Source organism: Hippopotamus amphibius, chromosome 15 (assembly GCF_030028045.1).
Source record: "Hippopotamus amphibius kiboko isolate mHipAmp2 chromosome 15, mHipAmp2.hap2, whole genome shotgun sequence".
NCBI lineage: Eukaryota > Metazoa > Chordata > Mammalia > Artiodactyla > Hippopotamidae > Hippopotamus > Hippopotamus amphibius.
In genome coordinates, this window is record NC_080200.1 from 16,520,286 (window position 1) to 16,546,214 (window position 25,929).

Consider the following 25,929-nt stretch of genomic DNA (forward strand, 5'->3'; position numbering starts at 1 on the left):
TGGTGGGGGAAGCAGCGGCACTCCCCCCGGCCCTGTGCCCAGCGGTCAGGGCCTCACACCTTCTGCCTGGAGCCTGAACGCCTGCTGCATCTCCGGGCTCGGCCCCAAACCCAGCGCAGCTGCCTGCCGGGAGTGCCCGTGGAAGCTGCCGACCCAGAGCCCTGGAGCTGCGCGTCCCGCGGCGCTGTGGGTGCCTCCTCTCGGAGCCAGGGCGTGAAGCCAGGCCACCTGGGCTGTCTCCACGGTGGCTGGTGGGAACGCCGCCCTGCTCGTCCGTGTCCTGGGCGTGGGGCCCACCACAGCTCCATCCTTGGCAGCACGGACCGTCTCTCCAGGGGGTCCTGGTCCTCGAGGACACCTTGCCGGCTGAGGCGGAGGGGCGGCTCCAGGCAGGTCTTGGCTCTGAGAGAGATGGCCGCGGCAGGCCCACGAGAGAATCCAGCTGGTCCTGGGGCCCCAGCGTCTGGGGGCCCCTCTCGGCTCCTCTTGCTGATGCCGGGACGACTCTCAGCGGCTCCGTCCTCTGGCGCTGAGGCACGCCGAGCAAAGACGCGAGGTCGGGTAGGAAAGATCCTTTTATTGGGGTGGACACGGAGCACGCACTAGTCCATGATAAAATGACTTAAGAGAAAGATCCGGAAGGGCTGACTTCTCCCCCTTACTCATGCTCAGAGCAAGGTCTGGGCACAGAATAGGTCCCGGTGGAACTCGAGACAAGGCAAAGTCTTTAAGGCCCGGACCGGCTGGTGGGAGCCGGGAGAAGGGCCCCCACCCCTGCCGGCCAGCCGCAGCAGGGGCCCGGCTCTAGACCCTCGCAGACACGCTCCAGTTTTCCAGAGGAGAACTGCGGGGCAAGAGGAGGGGGATCTGGAGGAGGGGAGCTGAGTAACAATGTTTTTTTTTTTTTTTTAAAAAGCATCTACCAACATCACACTACTGGGTCTGACGTCCCCTTTAACCATCGCTTGGTACATTTTACAGCATAAATAAAAACTCAAGGAAAATAAATACATCGGCTCCTATGAGGTTGGAAGTGGTGTGGACGGTGGGGCATGGGCGGGCCGGCGGAGGGCTGGGGGGGACGCTTACACAAGGCGGGCGGGCGAGGAGCAGACAAGACAGGAGGCGCCTGTGGGGAAGCGTGAGTCTTAAGTGTCCTCGTGCATGTCCGGGCTGTCGGTCCGTGCGACCTTGCGGGGGGGCGCCGAGCTCTCACCCTCTAGGTCCACTTGCTCCTGGTCTCTCTTCTTGGCGGCATTCTGGGGAGGCATGGGAAGCAGAGGGGCTGTGAGTCTTCACGTGGGGGAGCTCCTGAAATCTGAGGCTGGCCCTGGGGCTCCGCGGCTCCAGTGCGCCACAGAGCCGGGCCTGGAGCCGGGCGGTCAACCCAGGGCCCGTGGCTGGGCAGCCCCTTCTGCCCCCTGACCTGCCCCACCAAGCCACGGTCCCCTGGGGACACCAGCTGTGACAGGCACTTCAAGGAGTCACCACGACTCCCAGTGAGCCACACACAGCCCATTTCTCAGACACTCAGAGAAGCCATCCACCTGCTGGAGGGCAAAGGGCACTCATGAGCCGCCTGCGGAAGCCCCTGAATTGCCACAGAAGAGGAAAGCGTGCTCATTTGGGAAAACCTCCTTTTCCTCACTGGTGGGAATTAAGGCTTGGGGGCGAGGGTGGGGTGGCCAGGAGCTGCGGTTTTCTTTTTTTTTTTTTTTTTTAAATTTACTTATTTATGTAATTTATTGGCTGCATTGGGTCTTCCTTGCTGCACACGGGCTTTCTCTAGTTGCTGTGAGCGGGGGCTACTCTTCATTGTGGTGCGCAGGCTCTTCATTGTAGTGGCTTCTCCTGTTGCAGAGCACGGGCCCTAGGTGCATGGGCTTCAATAGTTGCGGCACATGGGCTCAATAGTTGTGGCTCACGGGCTCTAGAGCACAGGCTCAATAGTTGTGGCGCACGGGCTTAGTTGCTCCGTGGCATGTGGAATCTTCCCAGAGCAGGGCTCGAACCCGTGTCCCCTGCATTGGCAGGCAGATTCATAACCACTGTGCCACCTAGGAAGTCCGAGCTGGGGTTTTCTGAGTGGGCACTTCATCATGGGGTCCCCCTCCAACCTGGCCCAGAGCAGGTCACTATCTAATGTTCACCATTAAGGGAAAAAAACAACTTGACCACATGTCAAAACTACACGTGCAGATTTTCAAGAAAGAAAAAGAAAAAATATCCTGTCAGAAAGGTGGCCTCTTGTCGGGGGGACAGAGGCAATGACTTGTCACTGCAGCAACACATGCCAGTAGGGTCTGGATGTTTAATTGTGTGTACCTTTCATCACTGAACAAAGATTCCAAGTAACACTGAAGTCTATCTGCCACCAGGGCTGTGCTCCCCACAGGCTTCTTTGAGTACAGCTTACCAAGCCCCTGCCTATCCCTGAGCACCAGAGTCCTATGGCCTCTGCACAGCCATTCCTTCCTCTAGAATATTCTTCCCTCCCCTGGATCACCTGGCAAACTCCTATTCAGCCCTCAAAGCCCCATTTGAACACCCCATCTCCCAGCCATCGGTGTCTTTCCCCTACTCAGAGCCCCCTGCTGGGTACCGTGTTCCTTCCCTGAGTCCCAGCACTTGAACCCCACGCGTCTTACCTTTTTGTCCCATTGCTGATGTAGGTAGCGCAAAAGAATGTTTGTTTTTTCTGTCACAATAACTGAGGAGGAAAGACAGACAACGTTGCAGGAAGAAGCCGGCTGCAGGAGGCCCAGCGCCCATGCCGGCCTGCACTGCCCTCCCAGGATGAGCTCACCCCTTCCTGGCCTCTGGGCCATCCCTGCCCTGGGGGGCCTTTCTAGGACTCAAGTCACCACCCCCAACCCTGGAGGACATTTCAGGAGGCCAAGCATTCTCCCTCCTGAGCACATGCCACTACCAGGGGCCCAAGCCAGCTGCCCCAATGGGCTCCCTGCTTCCCAGGGAGAGGCCGAGTCCTAAGCCGAGCTCGGATTCCACCCTCGGGCGGGGGAGCGAGCCCCAGCACGCCAGCTCACGTGGGTGTTTTCCCAGACAGATCAGGAGCACAGAACCACAGGCCGAGCCCCGGTGACCGCAGAAAGCGCCCAGCAGGGTCTGGGATTCTTTTTCACGGTTAAAAGAAAACACCATGACCACAATAAATAATCTTGAGATCCCCCTGCTCTGTGGGCTCCCGGCCTTTCCCTGAAGGTCCCTCTGCCTAGACGCCCCCTCCCCAAGCTGCCCACCCCACAGTACAACTCTCGAGACCTGTGACGTGGAGGATGCCTGACTCGATGAGGGGTCGGGGGAGAGAGCCAGCGAGCGGCAGACGAGGGCCAGCTCAGGACCCTGCAGGGCTGCATGTGGACGCCAGCATGGAGATCAGGAGGGTCCCAGGGAAAGCCAGGCTTCCTGCTGCTCCCAAGGGCTGGGAGCTGCCCAGTTGCCCACAGGTCACCTCCTACACCACCCTCTGGCCCTTCCCCTTGGCAGCCGCGATGGGACAGAACGACAGAGGCCACTTACTCTGTTCGGACGGGTACTCCCGAGTGGGCAGGTAGACTGAGGGACGTCGGTTCTGCGGGAGGGTTCAGAAGGCGTGGGTTAGGAGAGCGGACGGGTCTGGGGTCCCCTCACTCCTCGACTCGGCACCCACCCTCCAATGCAGATCAAAAGATGTGCGAGGATTTCGAGTGGGGCTGGGCGCAAAGCTCAGCCTCTGTTCCCGGCGAGACACTGACGCGGGGGCTGCACACCACCCCTGGCCCTTTCCCCCAGGGCAGCTCACAGCCCGTGTACTCACCGAGGCTTTGCACACAGAGTCAGCATGAAATCGACTAAAATTGCTTTTGTTGTAGACAGGCAGTCCTTTCAAAAAATCTGCCTAGAAGACAGGGAAGATGGTAAGTGAGACACCAGGCAGCAGGCGGGGCCACCCCTTGAGCACCTGTGGTCGGACGGGCTACCAGGTGACTTCCGGTTTCCTTCTTTCTGTTCTGTCATTCAGGTTTCCTAGAACTCACCCTTGAGCTGACCACCTGATGTGTCCCCTCTTATGACCAGAACAAAGTAACCAACCCTGGGGTAAGGGCACAGTCTCCCACAGGGTCCTCACAATAGCCCCGACACCAGGCGAGGAGCAGGGAAACTGAGGCTCAAAAAGGACAGGACACTTGCATCAAGTCAGGAGCAAGCAGCGAGGTGGGGAGCCGGACCCGGGCCCATCCGACGGCAGACCTGCCCTCTGTGCTGGCTGAATGTTAAACTCCTGGTCTCACCTCTATCTATGCACCTTTCGTAGAGCCTGGGATGGAGACTCGCCCACCCGGAGAAACCCCTAGGGCCACATGACAATACATGGGAGTGGGGGAGCAGGAGGCCGGGACCCAGGGGCTGCCAGGACCCAGGACCCAGGGTCAACTGAGCTTCTGAATCCCGAGAAAGCTCAGAAACCCAAGTTTCAGTGTGTCAGTGCCAGCTTTTCCTTCTTTTTTGTTTTGGCTGCGCCACGTGGCATGTAGGATCCTAGTTCCCTGACCAGGGATCGAACCCATGTCCCCTGCAGTGGAAGCGTCACGTCTTAACCACTGGACCGCCAGGGAGGTTCCAGTGCCAGCTTTTTCAAACTGGCTGAGCTTTTCAGCAAACACTGTGTGGACCAGGGTCAGCTCGAGGGCTGCTCCTGGGGTCCCCACATTCAAAGGCTGCCCTGCGAGGGGAGAATGCCTCCCAGTGGGGTGAGGGCCAGAAGCCTAAAGGGAGCAGGCTGGCTCCTCCCTGCCCCCCTGCTGCCTGGGGCAGGGGCTTGGGCACCAGAGGTTGCAGGCCCGCAAGGTGCCAGGGAGCCAGCGAAAGAATTCACTCATGGCTCTGACCCTTGGAAAGTCGTTTTTCTTTGACACTCTGGCACCAGCTGGCAAAGGGTGAGAGCTCTGGAAGGGGAAGACCCTGACTCTGGGTGGAGGGCAGGTGGCTGCCACAGATGGGGGAATAAAGGCCAGTGGGAGCTGTGTCTGCCTCAGGAAACTGAGGCACAAGAGCCTCAGGGAAGGATGAAGGCTGAGAGCTTGGGGCAGGGGGTGACTTCCCAGCAGAGCAGGAGGGCAATGCTTGTGGTCAGGCCTGGAGGGGGACAGCTGGGGAGGACCAGCGTCTTGGAGTGGAGTCACGCCATCATACAGACGAGGAAACTGAGGCAAGAAGGTCATACAACACTCATCTGAGGTCCCCCAGGCCCAACGAGAAAACAAGCAGGCTGATTTCACCCAGGTCTGCCCAGCCTCAGAGGCCAAGCTCTGGTTCTGATGCTAGTGCCTCCGCTTCCTGCCTGAAAACCGGGGGCTCAGAGCCTGCGGGCCTCGTGACCCCTCCCCGGGGCGCTCCCTCGCCACGCCTGACCCAGGTGCTGCGCCCTCGGGGAAGCCGCTGTTCAGGGGGTCCTCCGCCACCCTCTGGGGAAGGCAGGAACAGGGGTCCTCACCTCCGTGGTGCCGAAAGCCTCCTCTGCTGGGCCCATGCAAGGCCCTGGCAGGATGGGCCAGCCAGGGCAGCTGGAATGCAGATGGGCCTCTTGCTGCCACCCAGGAGGTGGCCCTCCCGTCTGGGTGACCTGCTGCCCCGAGCCAGCTGAGCCCCTCAAACCTGCCTCCCCTATCCCAGGACCCCTGCCTCAGCTCAGCCCCAGACGACGGGGCCAGCTTCAGCCCCCTGGCAAGGCTTTCTCTGGACCCGATCATGTGGCGGGCCCCACGCCAGGCACCGGGGCCCTGCGGAGAGTCCCAGGGGGCAGCCAGTGTGCGGGGACACGGGTGTGGACCAAAGAGCTGTGCGGTGAATGCAGAGTGGCCATGAGGACAGGGCGCCACGAGGTGCCACGTGAGGCCCATGACAGGGTGGGAGGGAATGGGGCAGGCCGGCTGATCTGGAGGATGGGGAGGGCTGTCCAGATCCAGTGATGCCGGCCTGAGACCTAAAGGAGAGGAGGGGTCCCTGCCCCAACTCAAACCCTCCACAGCCCTGGCTCGGCTTGGCCCACGCCAGCCTTCCGCCACACACCTCCTCAGCCCGTGCCACCCTGCAGGAATGCCCCTCCGTTCTCCATGTGGGACACACCCGCCAACCTCTGCAGCCAGCTCAAAACACTCCTTTCCCCTTCCCTCTCCCCACACCTCAGGAGCCTCTGCCAGAGCTGTGCTCACACCCCAGCGAGGTCATCTGTTTACACATCCAGCTCCCTGGCTGGACTGCCAGCCTCCCTGAGGCAGAGAGCAGGGCAGGGCTGGCTCAACCCTGGGGCCCCGACAGGGCTCACATGGGGCTGGGCGGCAGAGTGGTGAGAGGTTCAGGAGCCCCAGGCCTGCACTGAATCCTGGATGGGCCCCTCCCTGGCTGTGTGACCTGCGGTGGGTGACCTCCCGGCCTGGTTGCCCTCCTTGTGAACGGGGGGTTACAACAGGGACCCCTCCCAGGGTTGTTCTGAGTTTCAGTAAGACAACACAGGGAAAGAGCTTTGCCCAGAGCACCCTTGAGGGCAGCTGTTAGCATCAATGTGTGTGTGCTGAATAAATGAATGCAGACAGGGTACAGCCAGTACTTCCTGTCAGCTGAGCAGGAAAACAAGGCCTCAGACACAGGGAGAAATCCTCACCTCAGCCAGACGAATCCTAGCTACAGGCCCAGAAGCTGTCCACTGCCTCAGCAAACACTCACTGAATATCTGTGTGCCAGTCCCTGTGCGGGCAGCCTGCCAGCGACCCAACCAATGCAAGATGAGGAAAAGAAATGGTGTGCAGAGAGAGGAGACATGGGAGCCTCCTGCAGTCAGGAAGGGGCCCTCCGAGCACATGATATGGTCACAAGAGGAAGGGCAATCGGGCAGAAGGAGTAAGAGGTGCAAAGACCCTGGGGTGGCAGGGACTTGGAGTGTGAAGATGTGAAAATAAGGCCACTGTGGCTTGAGCTCACAGGGGGGAGGGGTGAAGAGCACGGAGATGAGGTCACAGAGGTGGGCAGGGACCTTGGAGGCTGAGGGGGAAGGTGGGTTTCACTGGGGTTACAACAGGAAACCCCCTGACTGTTTTATAAGCTAGGTAATGGTATTATCTGACTGACACCTTTAAAAGCTCCCTTTGGTTCTGGGTGAATTACAGACTGCCCATGGGGTGCAGAGGCAAGGATGGAGGGGCAGGATGGGGGCAAGGAGACCAGGGAGGAGGCTGGAACAGGTGTTCAGGCGGGAGATGGCAGTGACTGGACCAGGGTGGGGAGCTGTGGACAGATTCAGAACTTGTTCTGGAGGCAGAGCCAACAGAACCCTCTGAGGGACTGGGCTTGGGCAATGAGGTTGCAGCGAGGAATCAACGACAACACCCAGGCTTGGGGACCCTGGAGCTAGGAACCCACTTACCACTTTCCCATATTCTTTCTGACAAGAAGTCTTCCTTCGCCCATTCCCCACCACATCCCAAGGACCATGGCTTGTGGGCTGGGTCCCTGAGTCCAGAGACAATGAGGTTTGACCTGCCCTCACAAAAGCTTCCATCACCTCTGTCAGCTCTGGGGGATGCCAAATAGTGGGGGGGAGTGGACGGGGCTGCAGCCCAACTCTGAGGCTGTGTCCCACTTCACAGGCGGAGAGCCCGAACCCCAAAGGGCCACCAGACCCAAATCCCAGGATGAGTGAGTGGCCCAACGGGGATTTTAACCTCCCAAAAAGTTGGCATGATCCGCACTTCATGATAAGAAGACAGCTTGGAGGGGATGTCACCATCCCCGAGTCACCCAGCTCATCTGTTGACTGTTCACTGTTCCAAGCCCTTTAAGACGTCAGTTCTCTAAATTATCACAATCCTATTAAGTCCGGACTATTGCTACCCCCATTTAACGCAGACAGGGCCTGGTGATCGGAGATATGAAGTTGCTCCCTCTCAGAGCTGGTCGGGGCCGGAATGTCAGAGGTGGGGTCAGGGCTCTGGGGGACCAGGGCAGTTCGCGATGTCGCACTTCCTCTGGCGACAAAGCCCCGCATGTCACGATGTCAAGCCCCCTCCCCGCCCCGACGCTCACGCCGGCCTCCCGAACCCTCCCGAACAGCAAAGGCCCAGGCCTGGCGCGCGGAGAACAAGGCCTGAGTTGGGGGTCTCGGGGGACCCCATCCCCACCCCCCAGGCGATTTCCGGGGGAGCCGCGACCCGGAAATGAATGAGTTGTCAGGGCCTGGAAACCTAGATAGGGTCAGGGGTTTGGAGATGGAGCCAGGGCGGGGTCAGCAAGAAGCTCACAGCAGGGTCCAAGGGGTCGAAGGTCACAGGTCAGAGGGAGGGGCGGGGCCGGGCCCGAGGGGGCCGGGCAGGGAGATGAGGGGCCTCGGGGATTATTGGAGGTGGGTGGGCCCGCGGCGCCATTTTGTTGAGCGCAGGGGGAGTACGGCCCCGGCGGCCACCCTCACCATCTTCCGTTTTCTCCGTCGCCGCCTCAGCCACCGCCTCAGCCGCCGCCACCGCCACCACAGCCGCCTTCTTAGCCGCCGCCGCACAGTAACTTCCAGCCACGGCACAGCCCACACTGATGGTGCGGCCGCCCTTCCGTCATTGGTCCGCGCCCTGGCCACGCCTCCAAGTTATGCCGTCTTTGCGCACTCCCATTGGCCAGGGCCGGCTAACTCACACGCCCATTTGTGGTCACGCCTCCCCCCTTCGTGGTCAAGTTCGGTTGCTAGAGCAAAACCCCGCCCGAGCCTTGCAAGCGAAGAGCAGCGAAATCCGGAAGTGGGTAGTGGCCGCGCCCCCAAAGCCCCTTGGGATTTGTAGTCCGCAACACTGGGAGATCCCGCGCATCTCTGGCATTTGCTATGCTTTTGCATATGATGGCTCACAGCAGCCCCGGAAGGATGAGGCCCCACCGTTACGCTCCCAGCCTCCTCCCCGGGGTACCAACCTTAGGTTTCAGCATAACTAAACTGCTCCCACACAGCCGCTTGATATCTTTGACCTGACAGAGTATCTTTGAAACACTTCCCATGGCTCCCCAGTACCCCAAGGATTCAGTCCAGCCTCCTCGGTCCCAAATTCTTGGCCCCTCTGGCCTCCTTCGTCCACCTTTTATCCTGACCCGTCCAATCTCTCCTCCCTTTGGGCCCTCCCAGACCCTGCCACCTTCTCTAAGAAGCCTTCCCCGGCTGCGTTCTTCCCAAGGCAAAGTCTAGTGCCTCCTCCAGGCTCTCACAGTCCTCACAATCATCCTCCCAGCCCTGACTCCACTGTGTCCACACTGCCTGGGCATGAATCAAGCCCCTAGGCCCCCCCCCCCCCCCACCAGCCTGACAGCCTGGCGAGAACAAGAACTTATTGAGGAAGTACTCAATAAGTACTAAGTGGAATCTACTAAGTATTATTACTCCAACAACAACACAGCAAAGGAGAAATGAGCATCTCATTTTAAGGATGGATCCACTTTATTTTTTATTTATTTATTTTTTGGCCTTGCAGTATGCAGGATCCTAGTTCCTCAACCAGGGATGAAACCCCCGCCCCCTGCAGTGGAAGCGCGGAGTTTTAACCACTGGACCCCCAGGGAAGTCTCATTTTATAGGATCAAAACAGAACCTCAGAGGGCTAAGGTCTTGCTCAAGGTCACAGAGGCCATCCCCAAGAAACAGGTGGAGGATTCAAACCCCTCCCACCTCTCCACAAGCCTTCCTAGAACTGTGAGAATTGACATTTTATAAGACAAGTGAAAATTTGAACATTTATTAGACTTTTAACAACATGAAGGAACTATTGGCTTTTTTTTTTAATCTGTGAAAAGTTTTGTTAATATGTATTAAAGAGCCCTTATCTTAGAGAGGGGAGTTCTGAAATATTTACAGAAGAAATAACCTGATGCCTAATGCACCTCAGGAGAGGGTAGGATGGGTTGTGGGTAGAGCTATGTACTGGGTTACAAGGGCGTTCACTGTACGATTCTGTGGACTGTTGCATATGTTCAAAATTCTTCCTAATTCAAAAGCGTAAAAAGGTACTTGGCAAAGTCTGACTTCCACTCCCTCTTTCAGTCCAATCCCAGACTTCTTCCCTTGGGCCAACACCGAAATTTGAGGATTCACATCCGTCCGAGTCTCAGTCGTCCCTGCTCCCCAGCTCTGCACAAAAACAGCCGCAGGCTAAGCAAGGGAAATGCTTTAAAATGGGGGGGGGGGGGGGTCCAGCCTGCAGCGTCGCGCTCAATGGCTCAACGATTTTCGACCCTTGTGCATGCGGCGAAGAATGACCTGGACGCCGCCTGGCGTGCTCAAGCGCCGGATCCAACCATGCTTGTTCCTGCGCTTGGTGTTGCTCGGCTGATACTCGTTCCCGCGCGCCTTGCCCCGGGTCTGCTGCACGCCGGGGAGTCCCCAGGCGTCGGGGAGCCCCAGCCAGGCCCGGGGCTGGAGCCACCTGCGGGGGAAGGTCAGAGGGGGCGCTGTGAGACTTCTGCGCGGCGCCCAACCTCTCCGAGCTTCGGCTTCCCGAGCTTCGGCTTCCTGATCCATGCCGGGAGGGAGCCTGGCAGCAAAAGGCGCTCGAGGAGTTCGCAAGGCATTGGAAGGTCGTGTGGTTGGTAAACAGCTGAGGCCAGCCCCCGACGCCGCCCTTACTCCCAGATTTAGGAAGGGGTTCCCCTGAAGACTCACCTGCCACGCAGTAGCGCCGCTGACCTACTGACGGGGCTCAACAGGCGACCCACCGATCTGATCGAGAAAGCCATGTCCAGCCGCCCGCACGCGGTCCGGTGCTGCTATTCCCAAGCCCATAGGTTCCGCAGCTGAGGAACGAAGACTTCTGGGAAATGTAGTTTATTCTACAGCGGAGCCTTCATTGCCGCAGGAACTGTAGTTCTGCGTAGGCGCACCGCACCTTAGGCGTGAGCTTCAGTGCCCAACAGGAGAGTGTAGTTCTTCCTGTAGACCAGCAGGTGGCAGGAGAATGGCGCTTCCTCCGCATGCGCGTGCTTACAAGATATTATGTCCCTGGGTCTGCTGGGAGTTGAAGTTCCTTCTCCTGTAGACTACAGAGGGTGCCCTGGGGTGATGGTGGCGCAGCTGGTGGCAGCCTCAGGAAACGGCTGGCTAAATCTCCCACCCCCAGCGGAAGCCAGGCAGATGGCACACAGCTGGCTGGCAGCTTTCCTTTAAGCCCCAAGCCAAGTCTCCGCCCCTTGGCGGGGAGCCCAGGAGGTTTGAGTTGGAGTTGGCTGGATGTCCTTGGAGTGGTCATTCAGTTTCTCAATCTGCAGAACTCAAGGGTTTCAGGCTTGCCCTTGGCGGTGCCCCCGTTCAGGTCCTATTTTTCTAATACTCATATCTGAGCCCGTTCCCTTCTTACACACCCTCTATGGCTCCCTATTGCCCCAGGGAAAATATGTGGCATGCATTTGAAGCCTGCTCTCGACATGCACACAAACCCTAAATTTCAGCTACACCCTCCTCTGCCTGGTACTCCCCTATTCAACTTTTTAAAATCCTCCTCAGATACTCTCCTTTCTCCCAGTCCTGTCCCTCTGTCCCTCCCTCTGGCCCAACACTGCCCCCACACAGCTCTCCCCAGACTCTCCGGGAAGCCCAGAGGGCCCCCAAGGGCCAGGCTTGCAGTTGAGTCCCAGCAGGCACCCCAGCATCTCCCAGCTTGGAGAGGGGGAGGGGTGTTTTTCTACATGAATAAACTGTAGTCTCCCAGGAGCACCCTGAGTGGGCAAGAGTGGGTGGCTGGACCTAATCCAGCTCAGGCAGCAAATTCCAGGGGATAGGAGTGGGCAAGGGATGGTTAACCCCTTGTCCTCTGAAGCCCATCCAACCTGCACCATTTAGCAAACCACTACAATACTACAGCAGTATAATAATAATGCCAAGAATGCATGCAGCACTTTCTCTGCTGTGTTTTACTTGCATAGCAAATTCATGAGGGAATTAATTTTATAGGGAAACAAATGGGGTCTCAGGGAAGGGACTTGCCCAAGGTCACATATCAGCAAAGGGCAGAGGCTGGATTTGAACAATGGGCTCTCTGGCTCCAGCTGGGACCAGAGTCACCAGTTAAATTGGCCAGCGTCTAATCCGGCCTATCTGTGAAACTCCAAGTCCCTAATTATCCATAGCTCCAAGGTATCTGTTTAATGGTTTAAGGAATAACAATTTGCAGGGCTTGGAATCACACAGCCGTGGTTCCAAGTCCCATCTCTGCCCTCCAGCTTGCCGTGAGACCTTGTGCCCTTTATGAACCTCAGTTTCCCCGCCTGAAATTGCAAAGATCTGGGAGATTGTAGAGCGGAAAGGTCAGGAGAGGGGCATGGGGGCTCCGTTTGGAGGGGACAGGGCAGTTCGGAGGCAGAGGCTAGCTGAGGAGAGCCTCTTTGCAGCGAGGAGGGTTCCTGCTGCCACCTCTCAGGGGCCCAGAAGACCTCAGCTTGCTACCCCTTCTCGGCCCTGCACCAGGCCCAATTCCTCCCTCCACCTCCGTAAACCCCTGAGGGAGGCGGGGCCGTTGCCCCAAGAGCCCGCCCTAATCCAAGAGTTGCTGCCTTTGATTGGCAGTCTAACTAGGCCAGGTCACTACGCCGCTGCGATTGGCCGAGGCGCCAGTCAGTTGGCGAGCGGTCCCGCCCCCCCACAGGGAGACACTTAAAGGGCCGGCTCGCAAGGCGGTAGCGGGATGTCCCCGAGCTGACCGCCCCGGGCCTGTGCCCGCCCGCGTAGACGCGCCCGGCCCGACCCCGCGCCACCATGTAAACGGCGCCCGAAGGCGGACGCTGGCTTCTTCGCCCGGGACCCCTCTGCCCTGCCCCGGGTCCCGGGGCCCTCGATGAGGTGAGCAAGGAGCGGGCCGTGGGAAGGGGACATTGAGGCCCCTGGGTCTTTCACTTTGGAGGGGGTCGTCCACGAAGCCCGCCCTCGGGCTCCTAGGAAGCCGCGGAGCCCCAGTGGCCTCGAACCCGCTGCAGGGCTGACGGGCACCCAGGAGGCGGGGGCCTGGCTCTGTCGAGGGGGGCTGGCGTGGCGCATCTGCGCCCCCCTCCGCAATCCCGGGTTGGAACCCCGCCGGCGGTGGGGGGCGCGGCCTTCTCCCCCTCCATCAGCAAGTACGGGCCACCGCAGGCCAGGTGTTCGGCATTCATGATCCCCGCGGAGCTCAGGATGGGGACCGGGAGGGGTTGGTCCCATCACCAGGGCCTAAACAATGGGGGTGCGCTGCACGGGTATCCCCCTCGAGTTATGTAACTGCCTGCAGTTGCCATGGACACGGGCCGGGGCGGGGGCGGGGGGGTGGGGGAGGAGGGCGGCGGTGGCCCAAGGAGCGGGATGGAGGCCTGGAGGCCGCCAGCAAGAGTTTTACCTTCTTCATCCTCATCTTCACCAGTGGGGGCTGTGTGTCAGATTCTCCAGAACCGAAGGTACTGACCAGTTGGAACAGAGCAGCTTCTTCCCAGAGTGTCTGGGCCTCAGCTTGTTGGTCGGTGAAACAGACCCATTTGCACGTGGGGAGTTGCGCAACGCTTTCTGGAGCTCAGTCCTGAACCCCCTCTCCCAGGACCTCACCTTTCAAACGCCAGGTTTAGAGGCCTGGGATGGGGACTCATTGGGATCTACATCTTTTTAGATGCCATTGGAGCCCTTAGGAAATGCTGGTTTAGTGAAAGTGAGTTAATGAAAGAGTGCCTGAATGAATGAATGGATTTAGGAAGGCATAACTGCTATAAACCTGAGCTAGAGGGTCCTCAAGGATAGGCCATGTTTGCCACAATGTCCCCTCCTCCGCGAAGCCCCTCCCCACCCCCAGACTACACCACCTTCCCTATGGATGGCTCTTCATGTCAGCCATAGCCATGGCCTTCTCTCAAGGATAGATAGGCTGGTCCAGGAAGGTGACCAACCACCACACAGGCACTGATCAGACAAAACATCTCAGTGCATGGCTGGTTCTGGCCACCCCCAAACTGGAGCCTAGATGGGGCCTCCCAGTGCAACTCACTTGACCCAGGTGTGGGTAGTGGGTGCTGTGGGAGTAGAGGGCTCCCTGTTTAGACAGCTTCTGACTTGGCTGTCACCCCCACTCACAGGACACACCATGCTGACTGGGGTGACCGATGGGATCTTTTGCTGCCTTCTGGGCGCGCCACCCAATGCTGTGGGGCCACTGGAGAGTGTGGAGTCCAGCGATGGCTACACCTTTGTGGAGGTCAAGCCTGGCCGCGTGCTACGGGTGAAGCATGCTGGACCCACTCCGGCCCCCACACCACCTCCATCACTGTCAGACGGCGCCCAGGGGGACCAATCCGGCTTGGTCCGCTGCCAGCGCAAAATCACAGTGTACCGCAATGGGCGGTTACTGGTGGAGAACCTGGGCCGTGCACCACGAGCTGACCTCCTGCACGGGCAGAACGGCTCTGGGGACCCACCAGCCGCCCTCGAGGTAGAGCTGGCGGACCCAGCGGGCAGCGATGGCCGCGCAGGCCCAGGCAGTGCTGGGAGTGGCAGTGGTGGACGAAGGCGGCGAGCCCGACGTCCCAAGCGGACCATCCACATTGACTGTGAGAAGCGCATCACCAGCTGCAAGGGCACCCAGGCCGATGTGGTGCTCTTTTTCATCCACGGTGTCGGCGGTTCCCTGGCCATCTGGAAGGAACAGCTGGACTTCTTTGTGCGCCTGGGCTACGAGGTGGTGGCACCCGACCTGGCCGGCCACGGGGCCAGCTCAGCCCCCCAGGTGGCCGCCGCCTACACCTTCTATGCCCTGGCAGAGGACATGCGTGCCATCTTCAAGCGCTATGCCAAGAAGCGAAACGTGCTCATTGGGCATTCCTATGGGTGAGCTAAGGCAGGGTGGGGATAAGGGTGAGCGGTGGGGACTGGCAGGAACTGAATACCCACTCACAGAATACTGATTTCCCTTCTTGAAACATCCCACTAACATCTACAACAAAGCAGGGATTCCTGCCATTATTGTTTCATATTGTTTTAAAGCAGTATCTCAGTCCCTGAACTGTTGACATTTGGGGTAATTCTTTTCTGTGAGGGGCTTTCTTGTGCACTGAAGGATGTTTAGCAGCATCCCTGACCTCTACCGATTAGAGGTCACAAGCACAATCATCTAGCAATCATCATGACGATCAAAAATGCCTTCAGATAGTGCCAAAGGTCCTCTGGTGGGCAGAATCACCCCTGCTTGAGAACCATTGTCTTCGACTAAGTTCAAAAATTGGTTGCTTTGGAGACCCCAGGGGCTCCAAGGAAGGACTGATTGGAATCCCATAATTTTTGTCTACAAGGGCACAGTTGCTATAATTCACTCTTCCTTAAAGGGGTGACAGATAATACCACCTAGCATTTAGATGAGAGCCCACACCATGGAAGGCTCTGGGCCTGGGTGCCTGATCAATGCCAAGTGGGGCCATTCTGTCTCTTATCTAGGAGGAAAGGCAGGATCTGATCAGTCAACCAGGTTGAAAACCACTGTTTTAGCAGTTGTAGCCCATGCAATTAGACAAGAAAAAGAAATGTTACATAAGTTTGCAAAAGAAAGAAAGCCAGACTGGGAAGTAGCATAGCCCTATTTGTTTATATGAAAACATATCTCAAAGTGTATGCTTATGCTAAACGATTCTTGCAATTCAATAAGCACCCATCTGTGGAAATTCCTGTGACCTCATAACAATGCTATGAGGTCAGAACAGTTACTATGTCACAAATGTGGAGATGGTAGCTCAGAGAGGTTAAGCAATTTGCCCAAGGGCACACAGTGAGTCACTGGCACAGTCAAGTCCACCTGACACCTGCTTGTATACTGTCCCTCTTTTCAGCAAGTGTTGGCAGACTTTTTCTTAAAGAGTCAAATGGTAAATATTTTAGGTTTGCAGGCCATAATGGTTGGTCTCTGTTGAAACTTCATGTCTACTGTTGTAGAAAGAAAACAGATGTAAACAAATGGGTATGGTTTTGTTCTAATAAATCTTTATTTATAAAATATTTTACACATTTACAAAATTGTAAACTTAAGTTTGCAAAAACAAGCAGCTAGCCCACAGGCCATAGTTTGCCAAACAAACCCTGCTCTAGGGGAAATGAGATGTGCCCGTACCCTTCCACCTTGCATAAAGCAGGCAGATGTGCCACACCCAGGGGCCAATAAAAGAAGATCTTTAAAGGAAAGGGAAACGCTGGAAACAGGGACCTTCTCTGAGAAGCCAAACGGTTTGTTTAATCAAACAGCTTTCCTAACACTTGGCAATAAGTAATTCTTACCCCTTTGGGGGTTGTGATGACTTTGAGGATCTGATAAAAGTTCCATATTTGGATCCTTTCTCCAAAAGAAAAAAAGCCCACCCTCAACACACACACACACACACACACACACACACACACACACACACACACACACTATCCTATAATTTCAGGGTTTTCGAGATGCCCCACCCATCCCTTACCCCCATCTGGCGCCCATGGACCCCAGGGGAAGAAACTTGGCCTTTAAGGACCTGCCTCTGGGTGAGGGGAGGACATTAACCCCCTCACTGCTTGTATCCTGCTGACCACTGCCCTTCAACCCTCCCCACCACCCACCCACGGGGCAGTGTCTCGTTCTGCACGTTCCTGGCGCATGAGTACCCAGACCTGGTGCACAAGGTGATCATGATTAACGGCGGGGGCCCCACAGCCCTGGAGCCCAGCTTCTGCTCCATCTTCAACATGCCCACGTGCATCCTGCACTGCCTGTCACCCTGTCTGGCTTGGAGCTTCCTCAAGTGAGTGACCTGGCCCTGCCCTGGCATGTCCCTGAGTTGGATGGGAGGGGAGGCTCTGTGGCTGGGACTGGCATGGGGGGCACCCCTGGTGGCCGAGCTGGTATAAGGGCTCCAACAGTGCCTCCCCACCCCCAGGGCCGGCTTTGCCCGCCAAGGGGCCAAAGAGAAGCAGCTGCTGAAGGAGGGCAACGCGTTCAACGTGTCTTCCTTCGTGCTTCGGGCCATGATGAGTGGCCAGTACTGGCCTGAGGGCGACGAGGTCTACCACGCCGAGCTCACCGTGCCCGTCCTGCTTGTCCATGGCATGCACGACAAGTTTGTGCCGGTGGAGGAAGACCAGCGCATGGCCGAGGTATGGTACCCCAGCCACCACACCCCTCAAGTCCCCTTCACGCAGCCCAGGGGGACTCTGCCTTGTGCTCCAGCCCCAGGGACGTCAGAGCTTAGATTGAGAGTCAAAGGGGGGATCCAGAAAGTGGGGCTGCCTGGGATAGGTAGTAGGATTATGTGCTGTTCCCATTGCACATTAAAAGGCACTCTTGGGACTTCCATGGCAGTCCCATGGTTAAGACTCTGCTTTGCCTTCCAGTGCAGGGAGTGGGGGTTCGATCCCTAGTCAGGGAATTAAGGTCCTGCATCCCAAGGGGTGCGGCAAAAAAAAAAAAAAAAAAGTAAAAGGAACTCTTCACGAGACTTCCCTGGTGGTGCAGTGGTTAAGACTCCATGCTTCCACTGCAGGGCCTACGGGTTTGAAAACAAAGGGCACTCTTCACAGCTGGGATCTGTGAGGGGCTACGTAATTCTGTGACAGGACAAGATGGGGATCTTTAGATCAGATTCCCCAGGAAGGGTCTTGGGATCCTCAGCACTTAGAATAGCTCTAGGCCAACGGTTCTTAACCAGGGATGATTCTGCCCCACAGGGGACACTTGGAAATGTCTGCAGACTTTTTTGGTTGTGATGACTGTGGGGGAGGGAGGTGCTACTGGCATCGAATGGGTGGAGGCCCGGGATGCTGCCTGACAGCCTACAATGAGCAGGACGGCCCCACCGCAGAAAATGACCCAGCGCCAAGTGTCTGTCGTGTGGAGGTTGAGAAACCCGACCTTAGCTCGAGAGACTCTGTCCATCTGTCTCTCAGTGATTTCTCACCAGGTGACTTTGCCCCCTAGAGACATTTGGCCATGTCTGGAGAGATTTCAAATTGTCACACTGTGATGGGGGAGATGCTACTACTGGCATTTAGTGGATCGAAGCCAGGGATGCTCATGGCCAACATCCTACAGAGCATGGAACAATCCCTGTCCCAGAGAATGATCCCACCCCCCAAAGGTCATTGGTGCCCAAGTGGATAAATCCTGCTCTGGACATACTGTAGGCACTTAATAAACGTGGAATGAATGAACATCGAGTATGGCTCCAGCAAGGTGATAGGCCATCCTCCAGCTCCCCCTTGGGTGGAAGTGGAGGAATATAAGGTAGATTGCAAGAGGGACTTCCTGATGCTGCAGGCCATGCATAGATGGGGGGTGTCCAAGTCCCAGAGCAGCCTTGCCCCTGAGCTCCACCGTTCAGTCGCTGCCCTCCCTGAGCCCGCGTCCTCCGCAGATCCTGCTCCTGGCCTTCCTGAAGCTCATCGATGAAGGCAGCCACATGGTGATGCTGGAGTGTCCGGAGACGGTCAACACGCTGCTCCACGAATTCCTGCTCTGGGAGCCCGAGCCCTTGCCCAAGGCCCTGCCCAAAGCTCTGCCCGAGCCCCTGCCCGCGCCCCCAGAGGAAAAGAAGTAGCCGCTGAGCTGGCCGGGTATGGCTTAGTGAGCTGAGGAGCCGGAGGAGGAGCCAGGAGCCAGCGTCTGGTGGGCAGCGCAGACCACCTGGGCGGGGCCGTTTGCTCCAGTGGGCGGGGTCAGGTCAGGGAGACGCCCCCAGGCCCGCTGGGCAGCGCATGGCATTCGTGGGAGCCAGCGGGACACGCCGCTCTCTGCTAGTCCTGCGGGACCCATCGGTGTTTCGGGCCCATAGCCGGGATCCCTGCGGAGGATGACCTTGTACAGAAGCCCCTTCCCCCACAACGCCAGGGCCGAGGCAGGCCGCCACGCCGCTCTCTGTCTTCCGTGTCCGCCGTGCTTGATCCTGGGACCTTCGGGACCCCACCCCAATGCCCGAGACCCCTTACCCCCATTCCTCGGCGCTGGGAGCTATTGTTACCCAAGGGGGGAGGGTTTGGGAGGGGACTGGCGCCACGGAACCTGCGCCTCAACTTGTAATTCAATAAAAAGAAGTGACAATCTGAGCCTCCGGGCCTGTGCTGGGTGACCGCAGCACGGGGGGGGGGGGGGGGGGGGGGCGCCCTGCGCCTCAGTTTCCCCAAGTGCAGACAGAACCTTGTCCGGTGCCTGCGCCTCAGGGCTGGCCCACAGAGACTTGAGGCTGCCGGCCATCCAGGCTTGCTTCCCGAGTTTCCCTCCCTCCTCAAAACACAGGCGCTATTTGGGCAGTATTCCTGGAGCAGAAGGCAGATAGGGGGTGAGCTCCCCGTCCCTGGAGGGGAGGAGGAGGACCAACTGAGTTCCATGCTGAAGTTGAGGGGAGGATCAGTGAACAGTTGCATCTAATTACAGTAGCCATAATTGAGTGTCAGCTGTATGCTAAGCCCTGTGTTGAGGGCCTGACACCCATTGGTCCATTGAATCCCCCTCCCCTCACACCACACAGCAAGTCAGTACCTCTTACTGTCCCATTTTATCTTATAACTTGGTTTTTGAGTTGCTTTTGTCACAAAGATGATTTTTATTTTGAATCTGGTATTAGTTTTTTTGGCTGCGTTGGGTCTTTGTCACTGCTCGAGGGCTTTCTCTAGTTGTGGTGAGTGGGGGCTACTCTTTGTTGTGGTGCCCGGGCTTCTCAGTGTGGAGGCTTCTCTTGTTGTGGAGCATGGGCTCCAGGTGCTTGGGCTTCAGAAGCTGCAGCATGCAGGCTTCAGTAGTTGTGGCTTGTCGGCCCTAGAGCACAGGCTCAGTAGTTGTGGCACGCGGGCTTAGTTGCTCTGAAGCATGTGGGATCTTCCTGGGCCAGGGATCGAACCCGTGTCCCCTGCATTGGCAGGCAGGTTCTCAACCACTGTGCCACCAGGGAAATCCTGGGTCTGTCTTTTTTTTGAGATTTCTCTGGATTTCCCTGCTCCTTGGCTGTGCTCTTGGTCCTTTGCTTTATTCTAATGTATGTATATCTAGGTTTACCTGTGGTTTGTGTGGACAGTGGGAGGAGACATTTGTCCCCTCAGTTGCTGCACCTTTGGTCCTTTCCCCACTAGTCTGTGAGCCCACCAGGGGTTCTTACAGGGGTACTGTTGTGGGTCGGTAAATTCTGGAGACGTGTTTGATTACGTCAACTGGGTGGGGGAGGTGCTCCTGGCATCTTGTGGGTGGAGCCCAGGAATGCTGCCTGACACTCTACGGAGCGCGGGACAGACCCTACTGCAAGGAGCAACTTAGCTTCAAAAGTCAGTAGGGCAGAAGACTTCCCTGGTGGTGCAGTGGTTAAGAATCCACCTGCCAATGCAGGGGATGTGGGTTTGATTCCTGGTCCGGGAAGATTCCCCTATGCCGTGAAGCAACTAAGCCCTTGAGCACAACTGCTAAGCCCACGCACCACAACTACTGAAGCCCGTGCACCTAGAGCCCGTGCTCCGCAACAAGAGAAGCCACTGCAATGAGAAGCCTACGCACCCCAATGAAGAGTAGCCCCCGACTAGAGAAAGCCTGCACGCAGCAACGAACACTCAACACAGCCAAAAAAAAAAAAAAAAAAAAAAAGTAGGGCTGAGGTTGGGATACCCTGTGTTAGACAAATGCCACCTCTTCTGGGCTTTTTTTGGCAGGGGAGGGAGGGAAAGATGCTTCTGGATTCTTTCTGTTTGTGTATCGTTGGTAGATGGCATGCTGTTTTAATTGCTATCGCTTTCTCAAGCACCTACTTGGTTTCTGGGAGAATTCCTTTCTTACAGGTGAGGAAAGGGAAGCTCGAAGAGAGGTTTCTTCAGCTCAGTTTAAATGGTAGAGCCGAGGCCCACTCCAGAGGCAGGGACCCTAGTTACTATTAACAGCCAGAGTAGCCAGGGGCTCCGCAGAGGAGGCAAGGAGGCGGGTGGATCCTTAGCCCGCCCCTTGCAGGACCTGGTTCACTGAGCCGAGATGACAGGCAGGTGATGAGACCAATGAGGCAGCGGATCTCACCAAGTCCCCAAACCCACTGGACTGCTTTGCAGAAGCAACTTCTGGAAAATGTAAATGATCCTGCCAACACCTCACCAGGATAGTGGCTTGGCATTTACGGAAGCTCTCTGCATAAAGTTGGGGTTAATGATCTCTTTTTATAGAGGAAGAAACAGATTCAGAGAAGCAACGCCAGGAAGCTCCAGTCACGCAGCGATCCCAGGGAGGGCTGGAGTCTCACACCCACACCATGATGACCTCCCAAGCTCTGCCCACCCCTCAACACACAAGTCGGACCCTAGAGGACATTCCAACACCCCCTCCTTCCCCCGGAGACTTTCCACCTGGGCTGCAGGGCCGCCTCTGGTTCAGTAGGGCTCTGAGCCCAACGCTTCACCCCATGACGGTTTAATCTGTTTCCCTCAATGACCCCCTGAGGTAGAATCTTACACTTTCCCTATTGTGTACAACTGAGGAAACTGAGGCTCAGACAGAGAAATTACTGGTCCAAGGTCCCACAGCTGGGAAGCAGCAAAATCTGACTCTTGAGCTGGGCAGATGACTTTTGTGAGGCTGAGGAAGCCCCCAGCCCAGCCCACAGTATGGGTCCCCTGTGTCAGGAAGATAAAAATGGACTCTGTTTGCCCAGACAGGACCAAAGTGCCAAAGCATTGGTATGTTTCAAAGCACCAGCATGTTCCAAAGAGCCTTCTAGTCTACTTGTTCTCTTCCCACATCCCCTATTCTCCTCCCATGACAGGGAGCTCACTACGTCTCCAGCAGTTCCATCTGTAATAAAGTCCTCCTTCAGCCCGAGGGGAAGATCTACCCTGCTGCATCCCCACCAGCCTTCTGGAGCTGGCAATGGGGGCTGCTTTCAGCGTGGGGCAGCTGGGACATTCAAACACCTTGATCTCTACCTAGGCTGGATGGCCAATTCCCCAGTGCTCGGCCACGGGCCTGGATGTCCTCGGGCCGTAGCTCTCGTTTACCCTCAGCCAGGAAGACAAGGAGGGCGCGGTGCAGCAGATGCACCCCCAAGCGGCGGCGCCGTGTCGGTGGCCAGCTAGCCACCACTCCATAGCAGTGTCCTTGCTTCTGGTTGGTTAGCGTCTGGATCCCTGGGGAGATTAGGGGTAAGGTCATGAATGCAGCCTCCGGGAACCCCTAGCAGAAGTATGTGCCAGTGAACCCACTGAGTATTGCCCTCAAGCAGGGATAAACCAATGAAGCAAAATATGTGCACATGCAGGTACATAGTTGGTGCTCAATAACTGCTCACTGAATGAATGAACAGCCCTGAGGGGGAAAGGGTGAGGGAATCAGTAGATCAAGTGCCTTCCATGTGACCCCCCCCCCACCCCTACCCCACAAGCCTACCTACCTAGAGCATCTACAAGACATGCTTCTCGTGTATAAGCCTCCACAGGGACCACATGCTGGAAGCAATGCAGGGAGACAACACCGCGACCACTGGCCCAAATGTCTAAGATCCGGCGCACCTTGGGGCAGGCCTGGGGGAAGCCAGGGCAGGGTGAGAGGTGTGCCCTCCAATTCCCTCCTTCCTCTACCTGCCCACAGCTGGGCTGCCCCTGCCATGAACCTGGTTCTTATCCTCACACCTGTTTTCCTGGTCGCCTTCGGTGGCTAAGGGCCTCCCAGAGGTGGACATCTGGTCGGGCCCGTGTTCCCTTGCCCACGTAGAAGATGGCATTCACAAAAATCCGAAGGCATTCAGCGAGGGTCAGTGAGAAGGCTTGGGCTGGCAGGTCCTGAGTCTTCCTAGATGAAGTAGGTGGCTCAGAGAGGCAAAAGTGACGAGAGTCGCCCCAGAGACAGTCTTTAAAGACACAGAGCAAACTGAACCCATGTCCAGTGACCCCTGCTTTATAAAAGGCAGGGTGGATAGCTATTCCCCAAGGACACTCAGCAGCTTGAATTGGATCCAACTGCCTTTTACAGATAAAAAAGCTGATGACCAGAGAGGGCCAGTTCCCTTCCTAAGGACACACAGCAGGTAAGAACCAATCTCAGAATTTTCCAGCTCCCACTTCTGGGTCATTCCTGCCCCAAGTACCTGGGGTCCAGCAGGAGATACGTGAAGCTGGACTTCATGACCCCCTCCCGCCACCGTCTGGTGGGATCTGGCCGCTCAAACTGCTTGGCAAGTGCATCCTCATCAGCCTGGGCGTCTGGGATATGGCCCGTCCGCAGGGCTTCGGCCAGCTCTGGGCTGTGCCCTGAAAATTCTGGGCCTGGGAGGGGAAACTGGGTCAAGAGAGACAAAGGAAAGGGTGGTTCCCAGAGACGAAGGGAGAAGTAGGTTGCACTGAGAGCCAGGGGTCTCCGAGGACTCCCGGATGCTCCTTGGACTCTGCATACTAACCAGGGGCAGCCTGGGCTTCTTTCAGCCGTCGGAGGTAGTATGGTCGGGTGAGGGACGTGACGGGGCCAGGGCTCTTGCCAAGTGCCAGGAGCTCTTGCAGCAGCTCCCGGTCAGACATGGTGGAGTCTGGAGGGCACTGGCAAGAGGAGACGGAGTCCCTGCCACCTGTGGGGCTCGCCTCATCCTCTGTCAGCCAGAGGGCGGCCACGTCACCGTCGAGGGACAACTGGTCGTCTTTGGAGATGTGGAAGTCAGAGGGTTCAGGCAGTGGTTCCAAAGGGGGATTATGGGTTGGGCTCCTGTCTGGGAAGAACTTGGGGGAGTGGGAGTCATCTGGCAAGGTCAGAGTCAGGGCCTGCATACGGGCACTTAGTTCTGCCTCCCTGCCTTCCACGAGGGCTCGATGTTCCTGCGGTGGGGCACCTGAAGATCTTGGCACCCCCTGGGAGGGTTGGACATCAGCGCAGGAGGAAGTGTGGCCGGTTGGGTCCTCAGCTCCAGAGGCCTCAACCGCGGTGACAAAGGAGGCCACTGAGCTGCAGTCCCAGTGCCCTCGGGGGGACTCCAAGCTGTCATGTGTGCCAGCAGTCGCAGGGTGACCGAGGAGGCTGGGGGGTCCAAGGCCAGCCTTCAGGCTCATGTCCTTGCCATCTCCTCTGTCAGGTGTTGTGGAGTCCAGCGTCACATTGGGAGTTCCAGAGGGGCTGGTATCCAGCCCCTTTCCCCAGGAGCCTGAGCCTGGAGCAGGTGATAAGAGTGGAAGTCAGAGAGGAGGGGAGGAGGAAGTGAGGGCCAATGACGGAAGTCAGATCAGACAGAAAGAGGCGGCTGCAGTCGCAAAGGGGAAGGAGCGAGTGGGAGGCAGAGAGACTGACCAGACTCTGGTAGTGAAACAGCAACAGTGGGAGAGAGTGGACATCAGACACAGAGACCCGCTAAGCTAGATCAGAGGCTAAGCACCCCCAGCCGCCCAGGCACCACTCACAGCCAGGTTCTGGCTCCTGGGGGTCTGCCCGGGTCGGAGTAGGGGTCCTGGTCCGAGTCTCCAGCTCCCGCAGGACACGCGCACAATTCTGGTGCCCCTGCAGCTCAGCCAGGTCCAGAGGCCGGAGTCCGTCCTGCAAGGGCGCGGTCAGCAGGGGGCGCCCTCTTCCCGCTCTCTCTCTTCCTCCCTTCCTTTCTCTTTCCCTCCTTCCGGGTACGCCCCGCTTCACACAGCGCTGGGGCCCCTACCTGGTCGCGCAGCGCGGGGTCCGCTCCCTGGCTCAGCAGCAGCTCCAGGCCGCGGCGACAGCCCCAGGCAGCGGCCACGTGCAGCGGCGTCAGCTCCTCCGCCGATCTGGGGCAGGAGAAGAGGAGGGGTCAGTGGAGGAGTGAACACGATCTCTGCTTCCCCCCCGGCCCCCCGGGTCCCCGAGGCTTGGCTCTCAGCCCCCGTCTCCGCCCTCCAGCCTGAGATACCATACGTGGAACCTAGATCCTGCGCCCTCTGGCCAAGACCCAAACCTCTGCTCTCTGACTGTAGAGCTTCTACCGCCAGATCCGAAACTCTGATCCCCATTTTGGCCCCAGCGCAATCTCATACCCACCCTGGGTCTGGTACCCTGCCTCTGCCCTTGGAATCTCAAGATCCCTCCTCGGATTCCCTAAGCTCCGCCCCCGGTCGAGTCCGCATCCTTGAACTGTGGGATGCCCGCTCCAGGACTCCCAGGTCTTTCCCTCGGACTCGGGAGACCCCTCTCCTTCGCGGAAGACCTGCCCCGAGCCCAGACCCGACCTCACCGAGCGTTGGGGTCCCCGCCTCGGCGCAGCAGGGCCTCGAGGCAACTCAGACTCCGCGGGTGCTGGGCTCTGGCCGCTAGGTGGATGGCCGCCGCACCATCCTCGAGCACCAAGTTAGGGTCAGCACCACGGCGCAGCAGCTCCTCCACGGCCCTATGGACAGAGGGTCAGAGTGGACCGCGACACTCGCCCCCACCCCTGGCCCGCCCACCCCGGGCCCTGCCCTCACCGCAACTCCTCCTCCCGCAGCGCCGCCCGCAGCCGCCGCGCCAGGACTGTCGCGGATCCCATGCGCCCGCGGTCCGCGGGACCAGCTGCCCGGCCTGAGTATTTCCAACTTCCCGCGGCGCCCTTGTGCGCACGCGCCGCACCGCCTCTCGGCTTGCGTCTCCGCACCTCCGCGCAGTGCAGTGTCCCCAGCCAGGCTGACCCGCGCCGCACTGTCGTCCACATCGAGGTTCGGGAGCTTTAGTGCTGGCCCGAGCCCGCGACACCAAATAGTGCCCAGGCAGGGCTTGGGGCCACCGATAAGGGCCCGAGAGGGTGGAGGCCGCCGTGTGTGCCGTTATCACTCAAAACGGTGTAAACACGAACACACCCTGCTGGAGGGGGTGGAGCTACGATCCTGGGACCCGATGGTGCCCACAGAGCATGAAGTCTTCTGGAACCCTCTGCTGTGGTGGCCTCCATTAGCGCACGCAGCCCCGATAGTATGTAAGGCTTCAATTAATAGCTGCCCCCGGGCAGTAGCTCTGTATG

At 57.9% G+C, this 25,929-nt stretch overlaps 4 protein-coding genes across 5 annotated transcripts; 1 reads left to right on the top strand and 3 right to left on the bottom strand.

Annotated features, from left to right (window-relative positions):
- Positions 1-557: 557 nt before the first annotated feature.
- Positions 558-8,657, bottom strand: DDA1 (DET1 and DDB1 associated 1). The gene is given in 5 exon segments (XM_057708602.1): positions 558-1,259; positions 2,649-2,710; positions 3,541-3,592; positions 3,818-3,894; positions 8,462-8,657. Coding segments are annotated over 5 exon segments (498 nt in total). The 3' UTR covers positions 558-1,148.
- An 850-nt stretch (positions 8,658-9,507) lies between these two features.
- On the bottom strand, positions 9,508-10,838 carry MRPL34 (mitochondrial ribosomal protein L34). Its single transcript, XM_057709309.1, has 2 exons — positions 10,685-10,838; positions 9,508-10,448 (listed from the first exon to the last, which is right to left on the bottom strand). The coding sequence occupies exons 1-2, from the start codon at positions 10,756-10,758 to the stop codon at positions 10,235-10,237; spliced, it is 288 nt and encodes a 95-aa protein (XP_057565292.1). The 5' UTR covers positions 10,759-10,838; the 3' UTR covers positions 9,508-10,234.
- Positions 10,839-12,685: 1,847 nt separating this feature from the next.
- On the top strand, positions 12,686-19,081 carry ABHD8 (abhydrolase domain containing 8). 2 transcript variants are annotated; one of them, XM_057710464.1, is made up of 6 exons: positions 12,686-12,853; positions 13,404-13,437; positions 14,104-14,851; positions 16,615-16,785; positions 16,921-17,137; positions 18,394-19,081. In XM_057710464.1, exons 3-6 carry the CDS (start codon positions 14,112-14,114, stop codon positions 18,574-18,576), a joined length of 1,311 nt encoding a protein of 436 aa, XP_057566447.1. In that variant the 5' UTR covers positions 12,686-12,853; positions 13,404-13,437; positions 14,104-14,111; the 3' UTR covers positions 18,577-19,081. The 2 variants fall into 2 exon arrangements, with proteins under 2 accessions (XP_057566447.1, XP_057566446.1); XM_057710463.1 differs by lacking the exon at positions 13,404-13,437.
- Positions 19,082-19,825: 744 nt separating this feature from the next.
- ANKLE1 (ankyrin repeat and LEM domain containing 1) lies at positions 19,826-25,623 on the bottom strand. Its single transcript, XM_057710462.1, has 10 exons — positions 25,400-25,623; positions 25,171-25,323; positions 24,622-24,727; positions 24,379-24,506; positions 23,389-24,140; positions 23,080-23,257; positions 22,625-22,784; positions 22,387-22,516; positions 21,995-22,123; positions 19,826-19,881 (listed from the first exon to the last, which is right to left on the bottom strand). The coding sequence occupies exons 1-10, from the start codon at positions 25,621-25,623 to the stop codon at positions 19,826-19,828; spliced, it is 2,016 nt and encodes a 671-aa protein (XP_057566445.1).
- Positions 25,624-25,929: the final 306 nt, after the last annotated feature.

Bases quoted from the DNA above. Each gene is read 5' to 3' on its own strand.
- MRPL34 (XM_057709309.1), bottom strand. From the start codon at position 10,758: ATGGCTTTCTCGATCAGATCGGTGGGTCGCCTGTTGAGCCCCGTCAGT. The intron at 10,449-10,684 runs GTGAGTCTTCAG...CTTCCCCCGCAG, and splicing joins GCGGCGCTACTGCGTGGCAG to GTGGCTCCAGCCCCGGGCCT.
- ABHD8 (XM_057710464.1), top strand. From the start codon at position 14,112: ATGCTGACTGGGGTGACCGATGGGATCTTTTGCTGCCTTCTGGGCGCG. The intron at 14,852-16,614 runs GTGAGCTAAGGC...CCCACGGGGCAG, and splicing joins CTCATTGGGCATTCCTATGG to TGTCTCGTTCTGCACGTTCC. The intron at 16,786-16,920 runs GTGAGTGACCTG...CCCCACCCCCAG, and splicing joins CTGGCTTGGAGCTTCCTCAA to GGCCGGCTTTGCCCGCCAAG.
- ANKLE1 (XM_057710462.1), bottom strand. From the start codon at position 25,623: ATGTGGACGACAGTGCGGCGCGGGTCAGCCTGGCTGGGGACACTGCAC. The intron at 25,324-25,399 runs GTGAGGGCAGGG...CTCTGTCCATAG, and splicing joins CTGCGGGAGGAGGAGTTGCG to GGCCGTGGAGGAGCTGCTGC. The intron at 22,124-22,386 runs GTAGGTAGGCTT...TAATCTCCCCAG, and splicing joins ATGTCTTGTAGATGCTCTAG to GGATCCAGACGCTAACCAAC.